This window comes from Bufo gargarizans, chromosome 1 (genome assembly GCF_014858855.1).
Source record: "Bufo gargarizans isolate SCDJY-AF-19 chromosome 1, ASM1485885v1, whole genome shotgun sequence".
Taxonomy (NCBI): domain Eukaryota; kingdom Metazoa; phylum Chordata; class Amphibia; order Anura; family Bufonidae; genus Bufo; species Bufo gargarizans.
Genome location: NC_058080.1, coordinates 212,056,800 through 212,076,537, shown reverse-complemented (window position 1 = coordinate 212,076,537; position 19,738 = coordinate 212,056,800). Strand labels below are relative to the sequence as shown.

Here is a 19,738-nt window from a genome sequence, read left to right as displayed (position 1 = left end):
GACATGTGAAATATGAGAAGTTCGCAGGGCATGTACATATACTGTACAGTATAATGGTGAATTTTCTATGTCTTCAGGTATATTCAGAGGTGCAGGAAATAATTTACAATGCTGAAGCCTAAAGACTAGGACTGTATTGTCCAGTTCAATGAGATGTTTTTTGTAACACCTAATCTGGAGTTTTAACTAACATCACAGGAGGCCCTCAGCCTCTTCAAACAGCTTATCGGTGGTGCCGGAATCCCACCGATCAGATATTGATAAACATTTTTTTTTATAAAGAAAAAAGAAAAGAAAAATAAGACAAAAATGGGAAATAAAAACATGGATATAATATGCAGTAGCTAGGATCACACCAAAGTAATTGAGTACCGTATTTTTCGCCCTATAAGACGCACCGGCCCATAAGACGCACCTGGGTTTTTGGGGAGGAAAATAAGAAAAAAAATATTTTTAACCAAAAAGGTGTGCTGTGTGTTTGGAACTAATGGTGGTCTGTGGATGGCACTATTACTGGGGATCTGTGGATGACGGACACTGTTATGGGGGGGATCTGTGGATGACGGACACTGTTATGGGGGGGATCTGTGGATGACGGACACTGTTATGGGGGGATCTGTGGATGACGGACACTGTTATGGGGGGGATCTGTGGATGACGGACACTGTTATGGGGGGGATCTGTGGATGACGGACACTATTATGGGGGGGATCTGTGGATGACGGACACTATTATGGGGGGGATCTGTGGATGACGGACACTATTATGGGGGGGATCTGTGGATGACGGACACTATTATGGGGGGGATCTGTGGATGACGGACACTATTATGGGGGGGATCTGTGGATGACGGACACTATTATGGGGGGGATCTGTGGATGACGGACACTTATGGGGGGGAACTGTGGATGACGGACACTATTATGGGGGGGATCTGTGGATGACGGACACTGTTATGGGGGGGGATCTGTGGATGACGGACACTGTTACAGGGGGATCTGTGGCTGGCACTGTTACAGGGGGGGGGGGATCTGTGGCTGGCACTGTTATATATGTGCCATCCACAGACCCCCCCCCCCAGCCCATAACAGTGACATCCACATCCACTGTTATATATGTGCCATCCACAGACCCCCCCGGCCCATAACAGTGACATCCACAGACCCCCCCAGCCCATAACTGTGCCATCCACAGATCGCAATAGCGGCGGGGCGGTGCAGTCAGTGTAGTATCCCCGCCCCGCCGCTCCGGTATAGTAATATAAGATGTCATATTCATTTATTGGTTATTAAACATGCCCCCTCAGTCCTATTACTACCTTATATCCTAATCGCATCTGTAGAATTCAGGCAGGCCATGCGGGCGGCCGGCGCGTCCCTCAGTGACGTCACTTGCCTGCGCCGCCTGCTTCATTCATAAAGTAGGCGGCGCAGGCACATGACAAGACTTGCTGCTGCCCGCCCGGCCTGCATGAATTCTACAGATGCGATTAGGATATAAGGTAGTAATCGGACTGAGGGGGCATGTTTAATAACCAATAAATGAATATGACATCTTATATTACTATACCGGAGCGGCGGGGATACTACACTGACTGCACCGCCCCGCCGCTATTGCCGGCCCCAGCTCCTCCTCCCAGTCCCTCCCCGAGTCCCCGCTCGCATCTACATCGCAGCTTGCGATGTAAAACGGCAAGCATTCGCCCCATAAGACGCAGGGGCATTTCTCCCCCGTTTTGGGGGAAGAAAAAGTGCGTCTTATGGGGCGAAAAATACGGTACATATAAAACCCCATCAGGGCATCTACAGAATCCCACATTTGACAAAAAATTTAATTTTTCAAAAATCTATCTATTACATTGGTTAAAATGGCCACTGAAGGAAGGGAAGAAATTTTTAAAATAATTTGAAAATAAACACATCAATGACATCAAACAAAGCAACACAAGCAGTGGACACCTCTACACAATAAGAAACACACGTTTTCCCCAAATTGGAACTCCGGGTTTTAAATTTTTATGTTTTATATAAATATTTAAAAAGGTAAATAACTTTCAATAACTTTTGAATTTCAATTCACTACCCTTTTCAAGATGTGTGCTTGCAGTCAGTGAATGGAATATTTATTGTTTACATATAGAGGCAAACAACATGGTAATGAATCAGTGACATCAGTACACAGGCCCTTACAAGAGAGAGGCCTGATACTCTATGGGTACATTCACACTGGATTTAAATCCAATGAAAAAAAAAAAAAATTGCTGTGCATTACACTGTGAATCCACTTTAAAATCTGCAACAAATTAGTACACAGAAAACCTGTCCTAATTACACAGCAGTACAAGTTATTTCACAACACTGAGCTAAACAGCTGCCTCAGCTTTGTCTCCTACTTTGTCAGGGATTATGATCCTGAATACAGCCGATAAGATCTTCAGCTGAATCTGTGGGAATGGAGTTCAAGACGAGACATGAAGTACAGAGAGGACGGACAGGAAAGACTGTGGTAATGGAGACCGCATACAAGTGATGGTGCTGATTAGCCACATCCCAGCCCTCCCCTTTGTACTTCGTCTCTTCATGAACTCCATTCCTACAGAGATTCAGCTGAAGATCAGCTGTATTAGTAACATAGTATCATACTAACATAATATATACGGCCAAAAAAGACATTTGTCCATCCAGTTTGGCCTGTGATCCTGCAAGTTGATCCAGAGGAAGGCAAAACAAAACCCCTGTGAGGTATTCAGGGATCATAATCCTTGACAAGTAGAAGAGGAGGATGAGGCAGCTCTTTAGCTCAGTGTTGTGAAGCAACTTGTCCTTTTCTGTGATTACACAACTATAAAGGTTCTCTGCAGCCATTCTCTCTGTACTCCATGTCTCCTCATAAACTTCATTCCCACAGAGATTCAGCTGAAGATCATATTAAACTGTATTCATAATCCTTGACCAATAGAGCAGAGAGGAGGATGAGACAGTTCTTTACCTCAGTGTTGTGCAGTAACTTGTCCTGTGTCTGATTAGGGCAGATTTTGTGTGTACTAATAGGACGGCCGCCATGTCCCCTGTTGTTCTCCTAGACATGAGTGATGGTGACTAGTGCTCCCATCTGCCTTTCCCCAGTTTAGTCTTGTTAGGGTGACTGAGGGTTTAGGCATCCTGCTCGCCGCACGGGTTCACACCCCGTCTAGGGTATCAGGGCAGACAGGTGCCAGCTTAGGGTTAGTCAGGGGTGACCGTTCTATTTCCCATCCGTAGATAAGGGTCCCCCTTCCCCTCCGTCTGGTGTGACACGACTGCTGCTGGGATAGCGGTCGTGACAGTTACTATTGGGATAGCTCAGCAGCTTGACAGGGCCAGGTAAGATGATTATGTAGGCACCTAGCCGTGCCGATCAAAAGGAGACTGAGTGGCTGACAGAGGAGACAGGAGGAGCAACGGCAAACAAAGTGGCTTGGGCCCACCTAGGTGACAGGGCCGGGTAAGATGATTATGTAGGCACCTAGCCGTGCCGATCAAAAGGAGACTGAGTGGCTGACAGAGGAGACAGGAGGAGCAACGGCAAACAAAGTGGCTTGGGCCCACCTAGGTGCACTTAAATGCCATAAAGTTTAAGGGTACTTTTTCCTCCAGAATGACGCAACGGATTGCTAAATGAAAAATATCATTATGCCTAGCTAGCCCTACAAGACAATGGCCCACATTTACTAATGTGTCTGTCTAAAAAGTGGGGCAAGTTGGTGCAAATTTCTACACCATTTCTGAATTGCTCTAAAAAGGGGTGGGGCTTAGCAACAAGGGGTAGGCTTAGCAGGAGGGGGCAGGGCCTAACATGTGACGTTGTGTCATTTGTGTGCCAAAATTGCATCATAATTCTGTAAAATTCTGTGACAAAGTAAGCCAACCAATAGTAGGTATAGAGTTAGACAAAATCTGGTAAAGGTCTAGACAGTTTTTAACTTTACACCATCTACAGGGTTAGTGAATCTTGGCCAATGTGCTAATTTCCTGGTGACAGATTCTCTTTACGGTGCTATGGATATGCTCACATGGTCCTGCTCAACAGATCAACTCACAAAGTGGATGTGTTTGCTTTCAGCATTCTGAATGAAACATGGGCTTTGCTTTTTGTGTGGATTTCAAGCTATTTCCTGTTTTTATCTCCTTTCACATAAAGTACGTAGCCAATATAAATACTTTCTTAAAGAGGACCTGTCACCTCTCCTGACATCTGTTTTAGTAGCTACTTGCCTTTCACATGCACTAGCAATTCTGCAGCATACATTCTTATGACTCTCCGTAGTGCTATTCTTCAGTTATTCAACTTAGAAGTTTATGAATTGCCAGTACTCTGCACACAACCAAATGCATTTGGTGGTCCGCAAATTGCGGATCTGCTAAATATGGATACCGTCCGTGTTGCATCCGCATTTTTTGCGGACCTGTTAACTTCAATGAGTCTGTGGTTCGAATTTTGCAGCCAAGTATAAGACAGGCAGACGACGGACCCACTGAAGTCAATGGGTCTGCAAAAAAATGCGGACACCACACAGACCGGATCTGTATTTTCCAGATCTGCGATTTGGGGACCACAAAACGGATGTGGTTGTGTGCGTGAGGCCTTGTGCATGGACACACCCACAAATGGTAACACCCAGATGGACCTTCACTGCAAACTGCTAGCAATTCTTCCAACACTTGTAAAAGGGAAAATAAAACAGTGACACGTCATGAATTCATAAGAATACTAGAATTGTTAATACACAAGGAATGACAGTTACTAAAACAGACATGTCCACAAATCACAGGTACTGGCCGTGTGCTTTCTCCAATTTCCCATTCCGCACATCCCAGCTTATATTAAAAATGCCTATTCTTGTCCGTCAAACAGACAAGAACAGGACATGTTCTATATTTTTATAATATGGTTGTGTGCATGGAGCCTTAATGTTTGCTGGCTCCGTTACATTTATATATTCGTTTACCTGCCAGAAGTGCCACAATGTACTGCTCTCTGGTAACAGGAGTCCAGCAAAGTCAGATTTGACCTTTGTGTCTGAACTGCTTATAAAGCATCACATTATTAAATTGTGGTACAACCTATGTAAATCAATTGATTTACAGAGTTAGGCTACATGCACAAGACCGTATGTGTTTTGCGGTCTGCAAATTGCGGATCTGCACAAAAAAACTGATGACATTCGTATGCCATCCGTTTTTTTTTTTTTTTTTGCGGATCCATTGTAACGATGCCTAAAACAGACACGAATAGGACATGTTATTTTTTTGGGCGGGGCTACGGAACGGACATACGGATGCGGATAGCACACGGTGTGCTGTCCGCATTTTTTGCGGACCCATTGAAATGAATGGGTCTGCATCCTATCTGCAAAAAAAAGGAACGGAAACAAACAACGTTCATGTGCATGTAGCCTTACTCAAGATTATATTGTAAAAAACAGTGTGTTGTACAAATGTATAGCGTAATATGTTAAATGTCGATTCTAGACTTTACATGAAGTAATACCACTAATTTTACTCTCCTCGAGTCCAAAAGCAGGACAGAGCACGCAATATGTATATACTGCCTGAGGACAAGGAGGAAATAGAAAATTTGTGTTACCTGTAATTTGACTTTCCTCGAGTCAGAAGGCAGCACATACATATTGCGTGCTCTGTGCTGCCTGAAGACGACGAGGAAACATCTATTTCTATAGAGCACGGCACTATGGTACTCACAACTACACTGCAAAAATATGAGCACTCTTATGTATGTTCCTCATATTTTACACATATGGATATGGGTGCATTTTACTGCAAAAAAATACAAACCCGCTGTTGAACTGGCCAGGGCTTTGTTATTGCAGATAGATCACAGGCAGTCATCAGCATAGCTCTGCAGGAAAGATGGGGATATTAAGGTTACATAATATTGAATGGTAAATGCATTGATTGATATTACATAGTAATTACATTTAAGATTTTTTTTTATTAAGGAAGCAAAGCTTCATGAGTTGGGACATCTGCCATGTTGCTTAGAGGAGCATTACTTACTGTGAATGTGTCACCATGGATTAATAGAAAAGTGATTTAGTGATTTCTATCAGTGATTGTGAACCAAAACCAGGATTGGAGCAGACAGGAGGTTTAAGGCCCCTTTCACACGGGCAAGATTTCCGCGCGGGCGCGATGCGTGAGGTGAACGCATTGCACCCGCACTGAATCCAGAACTATTCATTTCTATGGGGCTGTGCACATGAGCAGTGATTTTCACGCATCACTTGTGCGTTGCGTGAAAATCGCAGCATGCTCCTCTTTGTGCTTTTTTCACGTAACACAAGCCCCATAGAAATGAATGGGGTTGTGTGAAAATCGCAAGCAAGTACGGATGCGGTGCGATTTTCACGCACGGTTGCTAGGTGACGATCGGGATGGGGACCCGATCATTATTATTTTTCCTTATAACATGGTTATAAGGGAAAATAATAGCATTCTGAATACAGAATGCATAGTACAATAGGGCTGGAGGGGTTAAAAAAATAAATAAAATATTTAACTCACCTTAATCCACTTGTTCGCGCAGCCGGCATCTCTTCTGTCTTCTTTTGTGAGGAATAGGACCTTTGATGACGTCACTACGTTCATCACATGGTCCGTCACATGATCCATCGCCATGGTAAAAGATCATGTGACGGACCATGTGATGAGCGTAGTGATGTCATCAAAGGTCCTATTCTTCACAAAATAAGACAGAAAAGATGCCGGTGGATTAAGGTGAGTTAAATTATTTTTATTTATTTTTTTAACCCCTCCAGCCCTATTGTACTATGCATTCTGAATTCAGAATGCTATTATTTTCCCTTATAACCATGTTATAAGGGAAAATAATACAATCTACACAACCTTGAACCCAAACCTGAACTTCTGTGAAGAAGTTCGGGTCTGGGTACCACATTCAGTTTTTTATCACACGAGTGCAAAACGCATTGCACATGCGCAATAAAAACTGAACAACGGAACACAATTGTAGTAAAAACTGACTGCAATTGCGCACTTACTCTCGCGGGTTTCCCGCTATGCACCAGGACGCATCCGGACCTAATCCGGACACGCTCGTTTGCAAGAGGCCTAAGGGAAAAATCTTTGTTTAGAGCTGCACCTGGTTTTGGCTTAAAATCACTGACCGAATACGGACTGTGTGAATAAGGCCTCGTGCACACTTGAATGGGTTCGCAATTCCGAAGATGCGGAACGGAGTCAAGGAACGGAACACCGGAAGCACTACGGAGTGCTTCCGTGGTGTTTCTCTCCGTTATTCCGCACCGTAAATAAATATGACATGTCATTTTTTTTGCGGTGCGGACAGAGCACGGACTCATTCAAGTTGATGTTGCCCATGCATTGGGACCGCAATTGCACGGAACGGCCGCACAACGGCCGTGTGCATGAGGCCTAAGCATAAGGGCTGATGAACATGACCGTTCAGTACAGGATACCGACCATGTGCATTCCGCATTTTGCTAAACTGAAGGGACAGCCAACAGTCCTATCTATCCTTGTCCGTAATGCAGAACGGTCATGCGGACATATGGACGCGGAGTCATTATTATTTTTTCTGGGGCCCCGTTGAAGTGAATGGTTCTGCATATGGGCCGCAAATAAACAAATAAAAAAAACAAAGGGACGGACAGGGGAAAAAATAAGTTTCTGTGCATGAGCCCTAATACAGATGCAGCTCATACTATATATACAGAAAGCAAGTAATAGGCCAGTGCTGCAATTGAACTCCTAGGTCAACTAACAAAAACTCCCATGCTTCTCTTAATACAGTTTGTAAAAAGTATGCTAACAATGTGAATGTTTTGTCTCTAATACACTAGTTTCTGTAAAAAAAAAAAAACTGAGCAAATATGTAAGTGTACATGCACACTATGGGGCACTGCAGGGGTTGGGATCTTTATTAAACAAAAAAAGCCAATGAAATTGATCCGTAGCCTCAGCCATTTTTAACAGCCATGAAAAACTGATGCAAAATGGCCACAAAATGAATGCACAAATGGTTGAAAAATGGCCATGAAAAACTGACTGTGACCATTGTTTTGCACATTTTATGTTGTGTGTATGAACGTTTTTTTTTAAATGGCCATCACACATCAGTTTTAAGAACAGTAGTATTCTATGAGATTATTCACATGAATAATTTTCAAGCAGAGTGTCAGCTGACATTACAGCTAACATTCTGCCCTGCTGCGCGCTCTGCCATCCTAAAAGGGGGGGGCATCGCCACCGCTCGCCCATCTATAAAGGAGGGGGGTGCATTAACCCTTCAAGCATCGGGCCGCTGCATGGAAGGGGTTAAACAGTTATTTCAAGCAGAGTGTCAGCTGTATGTTACAGCTAACACTATGCCCCACTGCCGCTCTACCATCCTGAAAGGGGGGGGGGGGGGGGGGAGGAGAGGGAGACAGTGCGCGCTCCTGTGTGCACAGGAGGAATTACAGAAAATCTGTCAGATGACGGATTCTCTGTAAACTCACTGAGAGCAGCCTGCTGTGCACAGGAAGCACAGCAGGCTGTAGAACAAAAACAATTTGGAGATATTTTTTCTCCAGAAAATAAAAAAATTCGTGTAAAAAATGTTTTCTTTTTTTCACAAAGGTGCCCATATCCTTCAAAAACTTGGAGGAGGATATTTTTGTGCTTTTTTTTTATTTAATAAAGTTTCAATAAAAATTTATATAAAAATGTTTTTTGTCCTAAACCCTGCCATATGCTCAATCGGTCACTATCATGATGGAGGCCCCATGACCTGAGACTGAGACCAAGCTTTCTGACACTGGGCAGCACATTTCGCTCCAGAATGCATTGTTAGTCTTGAGATTTCATTGTACCCTGCACAGATTCAAGACACCCTGTGCCAGATGCAGCAAAGCAGCCCCAAAACAAAACTGAGCCTCCCCCATGTTTAACAGTAGGTACAATGTTCTTTTCTTTGTATGCTTTATTTTTGCGTCTGTGAACATAAAGCTGATGTGACTTGCCAAAAAGCTCCAGAACATTGTCCCAGAAGCGTTGTGGCTTGTCAATATGCATTTTGGCAAATTCCAGTCTTCCCTTTTTATGCTTCACCTCTGATCTCTTTGGAAGCTGTTCTGGACTCTTCGTTTACCATTTGGCCACATTCAGGGAGGTTGGCTACAGTCCTGTATACCTTTAACTTTTGAATAATATGTGCAACTGTAGAAACAGGTACATCAGGATGTTTGGAGATGGTTTTATAGCCTCTAAATTTAACATGTTTGTCTATAGTTCATTCTAATCTCCTGAGACAACTATCTCCTTAGCTTTCTTTGATCCATGTTCAGTGTGGTACCCACCACGATACCAAACAGCACAGTGACTAATTTTCACCCTTTAAATAGGCAGACTGACTGATTACAAGCTTGAAGACACCTGTAATACTATTATGTCCCTATGGTCAAATTATTTTTAATCTTTTCTAATGGTACTATCATTTTTTTCCAGGCCACTTTCATTAGCTTGTTCTTTTAAATTATTCTGTTGAACCACAATTCGAAAGCAATGTCTGATTTTCATTAGCTGATTTTTCGGTAAATTTCTATTTATTATTACTTTTGTCAGTTGAAATTTGTTTCAGGGACCATTGTGGGTTTTTCTCTTTAACGGAAGACAACAATTTTGTCCACATGTGTATAAATCTGCTACGCTTCTCCGGTTCTATAACATGCTGCCTGCAGATTGCACTTCTCCTTTCTGTACATATTGCAGATAGACCTGTTAGAGTCTGAGATGTGCACCAGATCTTCACTCCATAGGCTATTCAGTACTGTATTAAGCATGTAAATCCTAGCTGTATGGCTCTGACTGATTCTAAAGGTAAAATGACAGAACTGCAGCTTCCACTGAAGTCAAGAAGACACAGCACACACTTTGTAGAATAAGTCCTAGGAGATCTGGCTACAGTTCCTTGCAAAGTAAGCAGAATCCAACAACTGAGTTCACTGAAGAATGAAGCATCTTTGTAAAGACCCCTTTACATGGGCCGACTGCGCATGTACTTATTGGGAACAAACAGTTTGTTCCCAATAAGTACATTTATTATTCTTTACATGATTTATTCTTTACAGATATATACCATGATCTGGATAAATGAGAACCTTCACAGACTGTTTGTTACTGATAACTGCCTGATTTAGGGTATGGCTACAAGATTACACTGGTCGTGCGACAGCTGTCACGGCCAGGATTGCATAATTAATTATAATTTGGTTTGTCATACTATTGACATCATGTTCCACATATATTTTTATTTCTATCACATTTTAATTTACTTTTGTTTATATGGATTCTTCAAGTGTTCTATGTAGAATATAATGTCACCACTTGCATCTATGTATTATTAATCCGCACCTGATAATGGGTGGATGTTAGTCATGAGACTGTAACAGTTGAAACGCGTTGACGGATTATGGCAAAGAAGTATGCCCTGGAATGTTTTCAACATGCATCCTCAATAAAGCTGGAAATACTTTTTAACCCTTCGGTGCTGGATGAACTGTTTACTGGATGTCACAGGCAAATGGAGCAGAGCCCTGTGCATGGAGGCTTTATACTTCTATAGAAACTGGCGTGAGTAGACCCCCTGCCCAACCACCCAACCACTCTTTTTTTGTTGATGAGAGATATACACTCACCTAAAGAATTATTAGGAACACCATACTAATACGGTGTTGGACCCCCTTTTGCCTTCAGAATTGCCTTAATTCTACGTGGCATTGATTCAACGAGGTGCTGATAGCATTCTTTAGAAATGTTGGCCCATATTGATAGGATAGCATCTTGCAGTTGATGAAGATTTGAGGGATGCACATCCAGGGCACGAAGCTCCCGTTCCACCACATCCCAAAGATGCTCTATGTGGGGGCCATTTTAGTACAGTGAACTCATTGTCATGTTCAAGAAACCAATTTGAAATGATTCGAGCTTTGTGACATTGTGCATTATCCTGCTGGAAGTAGCCATCAGAGGATGGGTACATGGTGGTCATGAAGGGATGGACATGGTCAGAAACAATGCTCAGGTAGCCCGTGGCATTTAAACTATGGCCAATTAGCACTAAGGGGCCTAAAGTGTGCACAGAAAACATCCCCCACACCATTACACCACCACCACCAGCCTGCACAGTGGTAACAAGGCATGATGGATACATGTTCTCATTCTGTTTACGCCAAATTCGGACCTTATTTCCAGCAGTCTTCTTTTTACTTATTTTCGTTTGGTAGTTTTAGTTTAAAAAACCATTTATTTGGGTTTTTTGCACAATAAAAAAAGGAAGGCAATTACATGAAAAAATTCACATAACAGGTGACATATTACAAGTACGTCTCTTGGGTTTATACATAGAGCATAGCACAGTAAGCAATGCATGTTATGGCAGAATATGTAAGAATATATCAATCTGACATACAGAAGCTCAGATTATAGGGAAATACTATATCTAATGTCTGGAGAGTGAGGAGAAGCTAGCCAGGGTTCCCACACCCTCTCAAAAGCAGCATACACATCGGTGCGGATAGCCGACAGCTTTTCAAATATTAATATTTTATTGACCCTATCTACGACAGCCGGGAAGGATAACGAGTCAGAACGCCATTTAAAGGCAATGTGAATCCTCGCCGCCAGAAGAATGAATTGGGCAAGCTTGAATTTGGCGTAAGGAAGCTTGTGCGGCTTGTCACCCAACAGACAGAAGGGAACTGTCTTGGGGCAATTACAGTCTAAGACCGAGGAAATCAAATGAATCACCCTATCCCAGAATCTCTTTACTACATGGCATGACCACCATGTGTGAATCATAGAACCCACCTCGCCACAGCCTCTAAAACAAAGTGGAGAGACTTCTGGATATATATCGTGTAGGCGTGCAGGAACCAGGTAAGTCCTATGAAGCACTTTTATGGAGGTCTCGGCTAATGTGATTTGCCATGAACCCTTCGTGAGAGCAATGGAACAATCTGACCATTTGGAGGGTGTAAGTTCCCGACTCATATCCGCTTCCCAAGCTCTCATGTAAGGCAGTTTGTGATCAGGAGGAACCGAGTTGAGTGCCCCATATATTCTGGATAATAACCCCTGTCTACATAGCGAGAAGTTTATTGTACGTTCAAATGGCGTAAGCTCTACAGGTCGGTCAGATGGAAGAATTGCTCTAAAAAAGGAAAAAATCTGGTTCATGGTGAGGTATTCTCTAATGGGAGGAGAGAATCGTTCCTTAAAATCCGTAATGGAAATCAGTTTGCCTTTAGACAGGAACTTAAGCAATGAACACAAATTATTGCTCGCCCACCAATCCATATTGCAAGATTGAATGCCCGGCAGGAAAGCAGGGTTACCCACAAGGTATTCTAGTGGTGAGGGCTTACTCTGCAAAGCGGACTTAAATCTGACCGACCTCCACAGCAGTATTGAGTAATATGACAATATGGAGGCGTTGCGTAAAGTCTGAGGGACAGGAGAGGTTGACCATATCAGTGCCTTCCATGTGAAGGGTTTAAAACTGTTCAGCTCCATCCCAATCCAAAGAGGATGCATGTTCGGATCAAGATGTGTCAAAAACATCTGGGCTAATCTCGCTGCCCTATAATATTTTACAAAGTCAGGTACGGATAAGCCCCCCTGTGATCTGTGTCTACACATCGTTACTCTAGATATGCGGTGACGCTTGTTTGCCCAAATAAACCTCAGCACATCTCTCTGTAAGGATCTCAGATCCCCTATAGGGACCGGTATTGGTAGGGTCCTGAATAGGTATAGGAGCCGAGGGAGAACCACCATTTTAATAATGTTTATTCTGCCTATCCAAGATGTCTGTAAAGTCTGCCACGATGTTAAATCCTGACGGATCTTACGGTAAATAGGTAAGAAATTTAATTTGTAGACAGAGTCTAGGCTGTTCGGCATCTGGACCCCCAAATAAGAGATGTGCTGAGGTCTGTGCTGGAAGGGGAAACTGTTCAGCAATGTTGATTTAGTGGAGGCAGGTGTGTTGCATAAGAGTAGCTCAGAATTGGTTTGGTTGATCGCCAGGCCTGAGGCTTTGGTGAAAGTGTCCAGGAGCTTCAGAAGGGAGGGAAAAGAAACAATGGGGTTAGTGATAGTTAATAACAGATCGTCCGCAAATAGGCTCAACTTGCATTCTGATCCCCCAATTGTATAACCCGTGATATCGGGGTGGGCCCTGATATGAGTAGCCAGTGGCTCCATGGCTAGGGCAAATAAAGCCGGGGAAAGGGGGCAACCTTGCCTAGTACCCCTTTCAATGGCAATGGGGAGGGGTTTCGTGGTGGGGAGCTTAAGGGAGGCCTCCGGCCCAGAGTAGAGGGCCTGGATAGCTGCCAGGAAAGGGCCATTAATACCCATCTTAGAGAGAACCTTATAAAGATAGGACCAGGTGACAGTATCAAAGGCCTTTTCAATGTCCAGGGCCAGAAGTGCTAATGGGGTCTTCAATTTGTTAGAGGATTGTATAATATTTAAAATTTTTCTAATATTATCAGGGGCTTCCCTATTTGGTATAAACCCGACTTGATCTTTGTGGACCAGTGACGGGAGAAAGTTTTTGAGTCTATTTGCCAATATGGAGGTGAAAATGTTGTTGTCGAGGTTTAGGAGGGAGATTGGCCGGTAATTGGACGGGAGCAACGGGTCTCTATTGGGTTTGGGAATAACCGTGATGGACGCTCTTAGAAACTCCTCTGGGGGAGCAGCCCCTTGCATTAGAAGGTTACAGTAGTTTGTTATGTGGGGAATAATGGTAGTGCTAAATTTTTTGTAATACAATGCAGAGTACCCGTCTGGGCCTGGGGCCTTACCCAAAGTCACTTCTTCATTGGTGATAGGATTACTAAGCTCCAATTGAGCTTCAGAAGTCAGTGAGGGGAGTCGTATGGAAGCCAGGAAACTATCGATTTGGGCGCTGGGGTCACCTATAGGGGCAGAATAAAGGGATTTATAGAATCTTTGGAAGCTCGTATATATGGTGTCCGGATTTGAGGTGGTCTGACCCGTCCTCATACGTATTTGGAAAACCTGATTGGTCCTTTGTTTGGCCCTAAGCTGGCTAGCCAGCAACTTGTCTGGCTTGTTTGCATACCTATAATAAAAGGAGTTAGTCCACCGAAGCGCTTTCTCTGTATTGTTCGAGAGGACTATATTCAATTGTTGCTTAACTTCCTTTATTGCTCTGAGAAGGTATAGAGAGGGGGCTCTTTGGTGTGCCCAGACTAATCTGTTCAGTTTGGCCTCTAATCCTGTCTGAGCCTGAGTCCTTTCCCTTTTCCTCCTGGAGGCAACTCTTATCAACCTACCCCTCATAAAGGCCTTGTGGGTCAGCCATAGCGTCATAGGGTTAACATCAGAAGTATCATTATTAGAGAAGAAGTTTGAAAGGTCTTCCTGCAACTGCGAAAAGATGGTTGGGTTAGTCAGAAGAGATTCATTTAACCTCCAATGGTAGGGTGTAGCATTATGATGTGGAGTCATAAATTCTGCAATAACCAAATCATGGTCCGACCATGATGACACCACATGTCTGGAGTAGGACATATATGGCAGAAGAGAGGTGGAAGCCAAAATCATGTCAATACGTGTGTAGATCTGGTGGGCCGGCGAGAAGTATGTATACCCCCTTTGGGGGCCATTGTGTTCCCTCCACGTGTCAGCAATCGCCAATGATTGCATAACCTGAGTGATCAGTTTTGCCTGAGTTGCCGGGCGCGGTGTTGTGGGAGGGACAGAACGATCTAGAACTGGATGGACCGTAAAATTAAAGTCTCCGCACCATATTAATTTCTGAAACGTGAGCTTCCCAATTATTTTACTGACAGCTTCAAAAAATCCGGTGGGGTTATCTGTGGGTGCATAGGAGTTGACAATGCAGAGAGTTTCCTCTTGGTGGGTCCCAACTAAAATCACATACCTCCCATTAGGGTCAATACATGACTGAGTTATAGTATAAGAAAATGAGTTTCTTAGCAACGTCACAACCCCCCTACACTTAGATGCAAAAGTGGAGGAATGGAAGCTGGAGTATTGTGGGTGAAAGTACTTCGGGTGCGACGACGGTGTAAAATGCGTCTCCTGGAGACAGATGACGTCAGGGATGTGTTTGAGATAAATTGCAAAGGCGGTCTTTCTTTTCCTAAAAGAATTGAATTGAAACCCCGCACATTATGAGTTAGTAGCTTACACATCATGGCGGTATATGACAAACTCCTTATAGTAGAGTCGCCAACCGTCGCCTGCACCCCAAAGCACCCCCACCCTGGCCCCCCTCCTCACTTCCAGACATACATTGATTATCCTAGTAGCATTCCCCAAGAGCACAACATCAATACAACGGAACATAATAACAGCCTGAATGAACAGGCAACAGAAAGTGGGACTACGTAGCCCCAACCTATGGAAAAAAAGTGGCGGGAAATAGGAAAGAGAGCATAGCCCGGTAACGGCTAGCAGCCCTCTCTCACAACATCCCATATCTGGGACAACATGAAAGTCCGCATGATCGAGGCCCTATAATAATAAAACTGGCCCGACACATAGGTTACGGGGATGAAACCAGAGGCCCCGAAGTAGACCCGTGCAGACAAACAGTACTGTTACCGCTCTCTAGTCGAGGAAAGGTGAAAAGTCAGGTATTTCTCAGCCTGGTCGGGCCCCCGGAGGCTGACGGAACAGTTGTCCAGACCCTTGCCGGCCTCTGTGGCTTCGGTGATGCAGACGGTAAGTCCTGATGGTCAAACTGGATCCCAGCCCGCTTCAGTGCCTCCAGGCCCTCTGCCACAGACCAGATAGTATGAGGGCGCGAATTCAGCTGAAATGATAGGTTGAAGGGAAATCCCCACCTGTATCTAACGTTGGCCTTCTGCAAGGCCTGTGTGACCGGCCTCATTTCTCTGCGCCTACGGAGCGTGGAGGGCGCTAGGTCAGCATAGAGGTGGACTGACCGCGGGAGTCCAGGTAGGTCCGGATTGTCCCTTGCTGCAGCAAGAACTTTGTCCCTAGTATCGGGATGGTGGAATTTCAGAATTACATCTCTGGGGATATCCGGGGTCCTGGGTTTCCCCAAAGACCTGTGGACACGGTCCATCTTAAGAAAATGTGGTTCTGCTTGAGGAAGCAGGGCCGTGAACAGGGCAGACAGAGTGGATGATAAATCGGTGAACGATTCTGGCAGACCTCTAACTCTTAGGTTACCCCTCCGGGACCTGTTTTCGAGATCCTCGATTTTAAGTTCCAACTCTGCCAGTTGATTGTCGTGGGAGTCAATGTCCTCTCGGTCGCGGCCCAGAGCGTCAGACAGGTCGTCTGTTCTTGTCTCTAAGTCCGAGACTCTGTTACCGAGGTCCTGTATTTGGCGCGTAAAGTCCGAGACTGCTTGGGACAACTCGGTTTTAAAAAGTGCTGCAATGTTTTTGTATAAGTCGTCTGAACCCACCCGAGTATCTGTGGTTTCTTGGGGCGGATCACCGCCATCTGATGAAGCCGGGCTGGCGGGAGTCGCTGGCACGTCCGCCATGACAGTCTGCCTGGTCTGTCGGAAGATCTCCGGCAAGGTCTGCGACGGGACCGGGGTGCCCGGGATTCTTGCTTTCCCCTTTGTGCGGGTCATCTTCGGGGACCCCTGCATCAGATTTCAGGCGTGATGGAGCCCAGTAATAGGCGCTAAAAGTAGGGTAATCTCGAAGTGCGGAGCTCACTGAAGCATGACCTCCTCGTGAGCCGCGCGCATGCGCCTGTCGTTTGGTAGTTTTGATATAAAAGCGATTTTTTTATGTTATGCTAATTAGGGTCCAAGGTGCCCAGAGGGGCGTTTTTTTTCAATCTCCGGTGCCCAGTGACGCCCCCCTGCAGTGCCCAAGACAGCCTCCTGATAATCAAAACACCTCCCACAGCCCGGCAAACGGTTCCGCCCCCTCCCCACGTCATAATCTACCTTATAGATATGCCCCGTCCTTCTTCCTGTCTGCGGCCAAAAAACTCGCGGAGGCGCAGTACCGCCTGCGGCCTGCGCGATCATCAACCTCCTGAGGGCAACAGCCTCAAAAGTCTCACTGGGCATGTGCCGAGCCCAGTGATGTGACCTGAGCGCTGTTGCCCTCAGGATGTTAATGTTCGCGCAGGCCACAGGCGGTACTGCGCCTGCACGAGTTTTCTGGTAGATTATGACGTGGGGAGGGGGTGGAACCGTTTGCCGGGAATTCCTTTAAGCAGGAAAATTATTTATTTTGTGTTTTATGGCAATGGAATAAAATTTTAGGAAAGTATGTTACATTTAGGCTAATGATTTATTGATGTGATATTCTCCTAAGCAATTTTTATACAGAGGCCAGGGTTTGATGGACACTGGGGAAAATAATCTGGTATCTCTATGAATTCCATGCTTTGCACAAACCCTGCACCTCTTCTGTGGAATCTATGGTATGGTATCAGGGAAATGTTTTCCCCTCAATCTATTGACGGATCCAGAGCTCACAGGCACATGATCTGTTGGGTACAGCAGTGATGTTCTAATTTCTTCTTGAAAATTGAGAAAAGAACTCTGATTTCCTGATTTATTTATTTTTATTTTTTATACCACATAGGAATTGTATACTGCTAACTGCAGCAGATAGCGAGAAACTTTTTTGTACCAGTGCTTAGATTTTCAGCATGTGTGTATCTTAGGCTACATTCACACGACCGTATTTGTTTTGGTGACAGATCGTGCCGTGTAATCAAGATCTGTTGTCGGCAAACATTTAGTCATGATAGGGACTGTGGAGGAGATTGCTGAATCTAAGGGCTGTTTCACACGAGCGGATGCCGTGCGTGGCATCCGCTCCGTGAAAGAGTGCCAAGACCCGATGCAGACTGCAGAGGCACGGAGCATTAACATGACTGATAATGCTCCGTGCCTCTGCAGTCTGCATCAGGTCTTGGCACTCTTTCACGGAGCGGATGTCACGCACGGCATCCGCTCGTGTGAAACAGCCCTAATAGCAGTGGCCTCCTCCACTTCCGAGGAACTGATTGCCAGGAAGGAAAGCTTGCCTCCCGACTATCGTCAGCCGTATCGCTAAATATAATACTGCTCTAAGAAGTACTGGGACTAAGGAGTAAAACATTTTTCTTATTCTATATTTCACAACCAGCAATTCTGAGATGGACAGAGACACTGATTGTTCTCTCTTTAAATTTTTATTGACAAGTGACTCTGGGAAGCCCCTCTTGTTTTTTCTAACTGTCCCACAGGACACTGTACCCCACTCATACAAGTGTTTGAACAATAAAATACTTGTAGTAGTTGTCAACAAACAGATAACAATAGCCTTGTCATGGTAGTGGATTCATTAGATACAAGACAATTTTCTCATTCGTGTCCATATAGTATTCAGCAATCAGAAGGATCCAACTTACTGTCTTTTCATACACCCTAAATGTATAGCAGGTAGCACTTATACATCTTGACACCATATCTAGAGCGCCGTCCTGGTTGTGGAGTTTATCACGAGTAAGCCCTCGTGGGCAGGGCCCTCTCTCCTTCTGTACCAGTATGTAACTTGTCTTGTTCATGCTTAGTGCAATTGCCTGTATTATGTATGTATACATCTTTTAATATGTACAGCGCTATGGAATGAATGGCCCTTTAATAATAATAATTTACAATTATTCTTCTGTACATGGGCTTTTTTTTAGTGTACTGTTTTAATGGTGCTGGAACATTTTTATTAGGGGTATTCTAAAGTTCTCTTAATTTTCCACTAAGGTAAGAGATAAGGGGCCTCAGTTTATGAAGTCTGTCTTGCTTAGTTGATTTTTCTTTGCGACAAAGGGAGTTATCATGGAAATCTAAAAATCTCATGAAAATTTGCCACTGTGACCTGGCCAATATAGATGTAAAAACTGGCATATGATGTATGGGATGTCAGCTTAGCTTTTTTAGTGATTCATATGTTGAACATTATAATGGCAAGGAATTTCTGGCACATTAGTTGGCTTCCAAAATTTGGGTTTTGCATAAGATGAATTTGGATTGTTTTCCAAATACTGCCGAGACTATAAATTTGTCTCACGTACAATTCCCTCAAAAATGTCCTTGCTAAAAACGAAAATGTAAAAAATGTAAATGATAGAATGTTTGGCGTATTATTTGAGGGAGACCATACTAGATTTATTATGTCAGATGGGGCACTTTGTGTTTGATGCCGACTATGTGCTAACTAAGTAATTCAGCACTGGTAGTTCCATGCCCAGGTTCACCCATCTGTTCACCACTACTGTGACTTGTAGATGGCATTGGCACATCACTGTTGCTACTTGCCATGCATTCCTTAGTACTGTAAACTAAACTCTACTGCCTTCTCTGGATTTTTAGTGGTATGTGGGTGTCAAAATCAGAGCCAGCAGAACTTGCAGTTAATGTGTTGCCACCTTCAATGGGTTCATACTTAGAACCTGACTCTTCCACACAACCTTCCTTACTTGAGGGACAAAGAAAGGCAGATACCTCTTCAGCACTGAAATGTCTGTGTGCCATTTTAGTTTATACAAAAAAACAAAAATGTATTTAAATAAAGATGTGTTCAAATATACATAAAAACTGGCATGTGTGCTTATGTATGTTTTTTTTTATTAAAAAGAACACCTATATGTATATAAAACACACAAAAGAA

General features: G+C 44.0%; 1 protein-coding gene across 7 annotated transcripts in view; it reads right to left on the bottom strand.

Moving 5' to 3' along the window:
- The window catches only part of PDE5A (phosphodiesterase 5A), a 350,069-nt gene that overhangs the window by 21,734 nt on the left and 308,597 nt on the right, over positions 1–19,738 (bottom strand). For all 7 annotated transcript variants that reach the window (XM_044301149.1, XM_044301132.1, XM_044301166.1 and 4 more), the window contains one exon: positions 5,835–5,898. In XM_044301149.1, the coding sequence (XP_044157084.1) occupies positions 5,835–5,898 (64 nt within the window). The remainder of the gene's footprint in view (positions 1–5,834; positions 5,899–19,738) is intronic.